The sequence below is a fragment of the Oncorhynchus gorbuscha genome, linkage group LG03 (assembly GCF_021184085.1).
Source record: "Oncorhynchus gorbuscha isolate QuinsamMale2020 ecotype Even-year linkage group LG03, OgorEven_v1.0, whole genome shotgun sequence".
Taxonomy (NCBI): domain Eukaryota; kingdom Metazoa; phylum Chordata; class Actinopteri; order Salmoniformes; family Salmonidae; genus Oncorhynchus; species Oncorhynchus gorbuscha.
Window position 1 is genome coordinate 48,098,500 of NC_060175.1, and position 9,618 is coordinate 48,108,117.

General features: G+C 43.7%; 1 protein-coding gene across 6 annotated transcripts in view; it reads right to left on the reverse strand.

Annotated features, from left to right (window-relative positions):
* LOC124031462 (protein kinase C-binding protein 1-like) overlaps positions 1–9,197 on the reverse strand; it is a 29,676-nt gene extending 20,479 nt beyond the window's left edge. For 3 of the 6 annotated variants that reach the window (XM_046342713.1, XM_046342712.1, XM_046342708.1), the window contains exon 1: positions 8,688–9,197. In XM_046342713.1, coding sequence (XP_046198669.1) covers positions 8,688–8,701 — 14 coding nt within the window. In that variant the 5' untranslated portion in view covers positions 8,702–9,197. Of the gene's footprint in view, positions 1–6,403; positions 6,903–8,687 lie in introns of those variants that run through there. The other 3 variants (XM_046342710.1, XM_046342711.1, XM_046342709.1) reach the window with 3 other exon arrangements.
* Between the last annotated feature and the right edge of the window lie 421 nt (positions 9,198–9,618).

Here is a 9,618-nt window from a genome sequence, read left to right on the forward strand (position 1 = left end):
ACCACTTAAAACACGTCTTGACAGAAGTAAGAGCTGTGAGAGGGGCAGCAACTTGACCGAAATTACGAATGAAACGCCGATAGAAATTAGCGAAACCTAAAAAGCGCTGCAACTCGACACGTGACCTTGGAACGGGCCAATCACTGACAGCTTGGACCTTAGCGGAATCCATCTGAATGCCTTCAGCGGAAATAACGGAACCGAGAAAAGTAACGGAGGAGACATGAAAAGAGCACTTCTCAGCCTTTACGTAGAGACAATTCTCTAAAAGGCGCTGTAGAACACGTCGAACGTGCTGAACATGAATCTCGAGTGACGGTGAAAAAATCAGGATATCGCCAAGATAGACAAAAACAAAGATGTTCAGCATGTCTCTCAGAACATCATTAACTAATGCCTGAAAAACAGCTGGCGCATTGGCGAGACCAAACGGCAGAACCCGGTACTCAAAATGCCCTAACGGAGTGTTAAACGCCGTTTTCCACTCGTCCCCCTCTCTGATGCGCACGAGATGGTAAGCGTTACGAAGGTCCAACTTAGTAAAGCACCTGGCTCCCTGCAGAATCTCGAAGGCTGATGACATAAGGGAAGCGGATAACGATTCTTAACCGTTATGTCATTCAGCCCTCGATAATCCACGCAGGGGCGCAGAGTACCGTCCTTCTTCTTAACAAAAAAGAACCCCGCCCCGGCCGGAGAGGAAGAAGGCACTATGGTACCGGCGTCAAGAGACACAGACAAATAATCCTCGAGAGCCTTACGTTCGGGAGCCGACAGAGAGTATAGTCTACCCCGAGGAGGAGTGGTCCCCGGAAGGAGATCAATACTACAATCATACGACCGGTGAGGAGGAAGGGAGTTGGCTCGGGACCGACTGAAGACCGTGCGCAGATCATGATATTCCTCCGGCACTCCTGTCAAATCGCCAGGTTCCTCCTGAGAAGTAGGGACAGAAGAAACGGGAGGGATGGGTCGGTTCCTTCTGTCATGCAGGTGAAAGAGGACCCAAAAGCGACTTGGCGAAAACAGGGTCTTTAATCCAGTAAAGTAAATACAAACAAAAAACACAACTTTCACTCGAAATGACGAGGACAAACTGGAGACTCGATCTTGAACAGCAGGTGAACAGCAGGTTGCCTCGGGAAGGCACTTGAACCAGACAGACTCAGACACCTGCTCACCACGCAGCATCTGAGGAAAACACGACACGACAGGGCGATACACAAACACAGCACGGTGAATTCTAGACAAGGAACCGACAGGACAGGAACGGAACACAAAGGAAGAAATAGGGACTCTAATCAGGGGAAAGGATCGGGAACAGGTGTGGGAAGACTAAATGATTGATTAGGGGAATAGGAACAGCTGGGAGCAGGAACGGAACGATAGAGAGAAGAGAGAGCGAGAGAGTGAGAGAGGGAGGGGGAGAGAGAGGGATAGAAAGAGGGAAAGAACCTAATAAGACCAGCAGAGGGAAACGAATAGAATGGGAAGCACAGGGACAAGACAAGATAATAAATGACAAAACATGACAACTGCATTGTCTTGGCTGCGTGCTTAGGGTCATTGTCCTGTTGGAAGGTGAACCTTCACCCGTCTGAGGTCCTGAGCGCTCCGGAGCAGGTTTTCATCAATAATCTCTCTGTATTTTGCTCTGTTCATCTTTCCCCCGATCCTGACTAGTCATCCAGTCCCTACCACTGAACAACATCCCCAACAGCATGATGCTGCCACCACCATGCTTCACCGTTGGGATGGTGCCAGGTTTCCAGCTTGGCATTCAGGCCAAGAGTTCAATCTTGGTTTCATTAGATCAGAGAATCTTGTTTTCATGGTTAGAGTCCTTTAGGTGCCTTTCGGCAAACACCAAGCGGGCTGTCATGCCTTTTACGGAGGAGTGTCTTCCGTCTGGCCACTCTACCATAAAGGCCTGATTTGGTGGAGTGCTGCAGAGATGGTTGTCCTTCTGGAAGGTTCTCCCATCTCCACAGAGGAACTCTGGAGCTCTTTCAGAGTGACCATTGCATTCTTGGTCACCTCCCTGACCAAGACCCTTCTCCTATGAATAGTCAGTTTGGACAGGCGGCCAGCTCTATGAAGTCTAGGTGGTTCCAAACTTCTTCCATTTAAGAATGATAGAGACCACTTTGTTCTTCGGGTCCTTCAATGCTGCAGAAATGTTTTGGTACCCTTCCACAGATCTGTGCCTTGACACAATCCTGTCTTGGAGCTCTACGGACAATCCCTTTGACCTCATGAATTGGTTTTTGCTCTGACATGCACTGTCAACTGTAGGACCTTATGCAGTGAGGCAAAAAAGTATTTAGTCAGCCACCAATTGTGCAAGTTCTCCCACTTAAAAATATGAGAGAGGCCTGTAATTTTCATCATAGGTACACTTCAACTATGATAGACAAAATGAGGAAAAAAATCCAGAAAATCACATTGTAGGATTTTTAATAGATTTATTTGCAAATTATGGTGGGAAATAAGTATTTGGTCAATAATAAAAGTTTCTCAATACCTTGTTATATACCCTTTGTTGGCAATGACAGAGGTCAAACGTTTTCTGTAAGTCTTCACAAGGTTTTCACACACTGTTGCTGGTATTTTGACCCATTCCTCCATGGCGATCTCCTCTAGAGCAGTGATGTTTTGGGGCTGTTGCTGGGCAACACGGACTTTCAACTCCCTCCAAAGATTTTCTATGGGGTTGAGACCTGGAGACTGGCTAGGCCACTCCAGGACCTTGAAATGCTTCTTACGAAGCCACTCCTTCATTGCCCGGGCGGTGTGTTTGGGATCATTGTCATGCTGAAAGACACAGCCACGTTTCATATTCAATGCCCTTGCTGATGGAAGGAGGTTTTCACTCAAAATCTCACGATACATGGCCCCATTCATTCTTTCCTTTACACGGATCAGTCGTCCTGTTCCCTTTACAGAAAAACATTCTTTGTCCTCCAAACACGACGAGTTGAGTTTCTACCAAAAAGTTATATTTTGGTTTCATCTGACCATATGACATTCTCCCAATCTTCTTCTGTATCATCCAAATGCTCTCTAGCAAACTTCAGACGGGCCTGGACATGTACTGGCTTAAGCAGGGGGACACGTCTGGCACTGCAGGATTTGAGTCCCTGGCGGCATAGTGTGTTACTGGTGGTAGGCTTTGTTACTTTGGTCCCAGCTCTCTGCAGGTCATTCACTAGGTCCCCCCGTGTGGTTCTGGGATTTTGGCTCACCGTTCTTGTGATCATTTTGACCTCACGGGGTGAGATCTTGCGTGGAGCCCCAGATCGAGGGAGATTATCAGTGGTCTTGTATGTCTTCCATTTCCTAATAATTGCTCCCACAGTTGATTTCTTCAAACCAAGCTGCTTACCTATTGCAGATTCAGTCTCCCCAGCTTGGTGCAGGTCTGCAATTTTGTTTCTGGTGTCCTTTGACAGCTCTTTGGTCTTGGCCATAGTGGAGTTTGGAGTGTGACTGTTTGATGTTGTGGACAGGTGTCTTTTATTCTGATAACAAGTTCAAACAGGTGCCATTAATACAGGTAATGAGTGGAGGACAGAGGAGCCTCTTAAAGAAGAAGTTACAGGTCTGTGAGAGACAGAAATCTTGCTTGTTTGTTATTGACCAAATACTTTTTTTCCACCATAATTTGCAAATAAATTCATAAAAATCCTACAATGTGATTTTCAGGATTTTTTTCTCATTGTCTGTCATAGTTGAAGTGTACCTGTGATAAATTACAGGCCTCTCATCTTTTTAAGTGGGAGAACCTGCACAATTGGTGGCTGACTAAATAATTTTTTGCCCCACTGTATAATCATGTCCAATCAATTTAATTTTCCGCAGGTGAACTCCAATCAAGTTGTAGAAACATCTCAAGGATGACCAATGGAAACAGGATGCACCTGAGCTCAATTTCGAGTCTCACAGGAAAGGATCTGAATAGTTATAAAAATAAGGTATTTGTTGTTTTATTTGTTTTGAACTGTTTTTGCTTTGTCATTATGGGGTATTGTGTGTATTTAATCAATTTTAGAATAAGGCTGTAATGTAACAAAATGTGGAAAAAGGGAAGGGGTCTGAATACTTTCCGATTTCACTGTACTTCTCCCCATCTTCAAAACAACTTCTGGTCAAAAAAAGGTACCAATCATCTGTCATTGTCTCATTGGAACAATGTCTCAGGGATTAGACATGCTTTTGTGAAGCCATGTATTTCATATAATTGTGTTGAATCCTATTTACCTGTGAACCCACACTTATGCATTGATGTCCAACCTGGACTCAGGGGTAGACGTAACATAGTAAATGTAAATCCGGGACACTCCAATTGATATATGATATGCTACATTCCATATGGTATGTATTAATTTATGGATGTCCATTTTTTATTTTTTTTTATTAAACCAGGCAAGTCAAAGTTAAGAACAAATTATTATTTACAATGACGGCCTAGGAACAGTGGGTTAACTGCCTTGTTATGGGGAATAACGACAGATGTTTACAGTATCAGCTTGGGGATTTGATCTAGAAACCTTTCAGTTAATGGCCCAACACTCTAACCAGCTACCTGCCGCCCCAAGACTCATCCATTTTGTATGATATGTTACGAAGTATAATTCCTCCAATATGTTATGAATTGCAATTTGTACAATATGTTATGAATTTGCAAAACATATGATATGTTACGAATTCCAATTAGTTGTGGCTAACATTAGCTAGGTGGCTTGGGTTAGGGTTTAAGGTTAGCTGATAAGATTCGAACACGCAACCTTTGGGTTGCTAGACATTCACGTTATACACCCACCCACCCTGACCAGCCTTAAAAACACACTGCAGAAATCGCTGCACCATTTCCTGGTTGCTAAAATTCTAATAGTTTTCCTAATTTCAGTTTATGTGACAAAAATAAGCAAGTATCGTATACAGAATCAATGTATCATCTAAACCACTGTGAAATACATTTTCCATAACCAATGTTTGAATCTGGTGTACAAAAGATGCAAAAATGAAACTTAAGCACAGGACGCATAGATATGGGGTACATAGAACAGATCTACCACTTCTTAGATTTGCTTTCAATGAGAATGACATATCTATAACTCACCATTCTATGTGAATTTGGTCAGGTTGCTCAAAAACTTAAACATTGCAGCTTAAAGTAACCTTCTGTCTTATGTAACCATATCATACTAATTTGAGTGTCAAGAGGTTTGTGTTTATTATGTTACGTCTAGTCTTTGAGACCAGGCTGTGAGGCTAAAAGGGGATTTCTCAGATTAACAAATTATACAGACATCTCATCTACTGTAAATGACTGGGCATGGATGGGACTGTATGTAATTTACTGGTTTGTAACCAACAGCTAAATGTGCCCTAGTTTCAACATGACTTGAAAAACAATCATGCATTAAACTCAATAGATCTTCTCCTTCCTGTCACCCATGGATCCTGAGCCCACCACCCTTGGGTCCCATGAATGAGACTTCTGAGAGATATGGGTCAAGGCTGAACTGAGGCAGGTGCAATGGAGAACCATCTGCTCTACAACTGCATGGTGACTACAATGCCCTCTATAATGGAACTATCCACAGTCCCAAAACCCCCCTAAAATGCAACATCACACTCATGCGCATCATATCCCTCAAGAAAGAAGCGACTCGAACATTCCTGTTTCTTTGTCTTGCACAAACATAGCCCCAGCCCTATGCATGTGCATCATGTAAATGCAAACTTCTGTGAATTTAAACAGTACTTTCTTGTGGGAAAGCCACTGTTTTAATCAGTATCAGCTCAACATCAACCTCCTTGTTATTCAGACACCAAATGTGTCGATCCCCTTATTTCAGCCATTTTCTTTGACGCCAAGGCACAAGCTACTGTCTCACAGCTCAGATGGGTTCCATTTCAAAAGCTTTTTATTTAGCTCTTGGGGAGAGCAGCATAATTAAAATGCGAGAGTGCAGGATACAAAGATAGCAGCTCCTTGTTAGAGCAGCAAATGTAGTCCCTTTTCCACCACCTCTCTATCCCCCCCTCTCTGTCTTAGTTCTCCTCTCCATCTCGGGTAGAAAATGACAGCTACATCTGCAGTGACAGAGCATTGGCTTTACTGGCCTCCACCTCTGACATAACCTGTCAGCAAAGACAGAGATTTTCTCCCTCAGCTACATCCCCTCCTCCACAGGCCAGGAGAGCAGAGGGAGAGAACAGTGATACACACAATAAACACAATAAATCAATGCCTCCCAATCTTCCAACAACACCCCTTCCTGTTGTTAAAGCATTGCAGAAAATACATTATTTTCATGAATATAGTGATATCACCCCTCCCATACCCTCTCTTGACACAAAACCCATGCTTCAATGTAGGAAATTGACAGCATACCTTTTTCCTCTTTACGCACAGAATTCTTCAGGTTTTTTTTTTTTTCAATTAGTGAGGCCGGTGGGGGATGAGACAAAGCAGAATTTTCCAGAAGGGCCTTGCTCTTCCTGCTGCTCTCTCTGCGATTGTCAATCTTTAACCTCAGCTGTGGGCTTCTGATTGGTTTGTGCGCCACACGGAGGAGTTGCCTGATTGGGCGCCCGGCTTAGTGTGCCACACAGGCTATCTTCTCCCCTCTTTTCTCAGACACAGTGCTGCAATGCAGAGAGGATTTCTCCTCACTCTCACAAAACCTCTGCAACCAAGTCCCTCAAAGTCCATATAGCCCTCACTGGCTGTGTGCATTTTCTAAAACATGGGGGATGCAGTTACACAGGCTTAGAGGGAGCGTATCAGATTCCCTCCCTCTTCCTCCACGGCTCTGAGGCAGTGTGTATGGCGTCCATTTTGAAGACATTCCCTCCCTGCCTGCTGAGCACACTGCACACACACGGCTCCGGCTGAGGCAAGCTGCTGTAGAAAGCACACACAGCTTACCAGTAGACGGCTCACAGGAATGCAGGAAGGGCCTTACAAAGACAGGGCTGAAAATGTCACAGGCCTCAGGAATCAAAATGGACGGCTGTGGTTTAGACTGAAGAACATGCAGCCAGTGCCAACACCCTTTTCCCTGTCCAATACTTTCCTACTGGCATTACCTCTGGTCAAATAAATCCTTAAGGGCTTGGACCTTAACAATGTGTCTATACTTTTAACCAACAGTGGTATTGCTATTACTTATTTATTTCTACCAGATCTCTATTTGTAGTTAAATAAATACTAATGCCTCCATTAAGATCATAATGGACAAAAACAATGATGGTTTAACATGGAGAATTAATCTGAACAAGGTGAAGGTCATTAGGAAAGGTCAGACTACTCAGGTATGGTGAATAACTAAAAATGAGTGCCAGCATGACATGGTTTTCTTGTTTCGTGTGAAACCGAAAGTGTCCAGTGGTTTAAAGTCTCTATAACATGGGACAGCAGCATTGGCTATGTGTGTGAGTAGGCTTTGCTGCATGCGTTTGTGAGTATGAGGTGTGTGTTTTGTGTGAGTGAGTGTGTATCACCTGGTAGATGGCTAGTGATGGCTGTTAAACAGTCTGATGGCCTGGTAATAGAAGCTGTTTTTCAGGCAATTCAATTTGAGGCAGTTGACGTTACATGCCAGACAAACATTTTGCATGGTTGTTGTCAAAACATCTGCCAACATACCGCATTCGTCTATGTGTGCAAATTCTATGAGTTCCACTAGAGACGTAGAGATTCTCATATCCTTTTTGGGATAATTCTATACTTTTGTCCAAGGCTCTGTCTGAAGCAGCCTTGCTTCCCTTCATCAGGCTTCACATACAAACACCCAGAGTGTCTAGACCCGAGGCACAGAAAGGGGAAGCTCTCTGAAATGGATGCCACTCCAAAGCAAAGAGAAAGCTGTGAACTGAAAAATACCATTAGGCAGATTTTCTCACCAGATACTAAACTGTTGAGGCATATAATCTAACATTCGGAGACATTTTATTTCAGCTAGTTGTTAAGAAAAACAGTACTATATATGTTGGTTTAAACCCAGACGAAACGTGTTCAATGATTCAACATGCTAAAACAAGAATGTGAATACGATCCATTGTTATAAACCGTAGTCTGGAAAAACACCCTGACTGTACAGCCATCATAGTTCATCTTGATTGACTACTTCCTGCTTGGAGGGTGTAAGATTAAAAGTAGTGCCATGCACTAATACCACTCTGAGGCCTAAATCATTCTTGCTGTGCTGTCATTGCTGAGCTGTCTCTTTACCATCTGTTAAATCCACTGGGATCCCCTAATGAATGTTCTCTCGCCCTGCTACGGCCCTCTCCCCTCCCCACACCTTCCATTTTGAATGTACAGGCCTGTGACACAGTCATAAACCCTTACAACCCAACAACAACCTAACCAAACTGATCAATCCTGTGCCTTATTGCAAAAGGGATATATTCCTCTTGCCATGGTATATTCTGTACAAAGGAATGAAGACAGGCTGATCCCCTATGTGACCAGAGACATATAGTCAGCAGAGGAGAGGCAGCCTGCTGTGCTCTGCTCTCCTGCCAGGCTCCACTCCTGTGTTCTAGGGACTAGCAGGCTCTCTCCCCCCTTCTCTCTCCATGAGACAAACCTGTATTCCTGAGGCACATAACATATACAGTAGCTGGTAGCTTATCAAAGAGGAAGTGAAATAATAAAAAATCAAGCTTACCTCTGTGGATGCATGGCTAACAAACTCAGTGTGTTATATGTCAATGCTTGTTAAAACATGGAGGACAAACAGCCCTCTAAGTCCTCACCCTGCTCAGAGCATAGCCACGGCTCTCCAGGCTGGCCGATGGGCTGCTAGGATAGAAGCCAGGCTGTGAGTGGCCTGCTCTCACTGGCATGATGTAAGGCTGCAGCTGATTGGCTGGGGCATTTCCTGGCTGCTAATCTTTTGTTCCACACAGGCAGGCTGGAGAAAGAAGCGCTGTGGACAGAGGAAGAAACAAGGCCCAAATCACAAGAAAAACCATTTCACAGCGCAAATCAGCCAAGAAAACCACATGGAGCTGTAATCCATGTCTGACCCGTCTATATTACATGGACATTTGGTTGTATTTCACAAAGTACAGTAACAGCAGCATGAATACAGGACAGGCCCAAGGCCCTCATGTTTCAGGAAAAGCCTTTGTCTCAGAGATTACGCCGCAGTGAAAAACCATCCGCTGTGAAAAAAGTGTTGCACAAATACAAGAGAGCAAACAGCGAGAGACAGTCAGAGGGCTCAATCTGCAAGGTTCCCTCCTCTTGTAAATGAGATGAACTCGTGCAAATGCCTACTGGACATCAACACATTACATAACAATGCAAACACAGTTTAACAGAACAAAGATGAGTTACTATGTTACCCTATTTGAAGACAGAAGTTGACACCAAGTTTTCATGCGGCTTCAAATTCTAATGTGGTCACGTAAAAATGTACTTTTATGAACAGATGTGATGGGTTTTTATCTCATCAAATAAAGAGAATTGCAGGAATATTTTTTTTAATGTGATGCTATGGGTATTACAAAATATGTTTCCATGGCAAGTCAGATTTAACAGGGTTTCAAAACTGTAGACTACTTAAAAGCCAATGTACCAATGATATTATTACT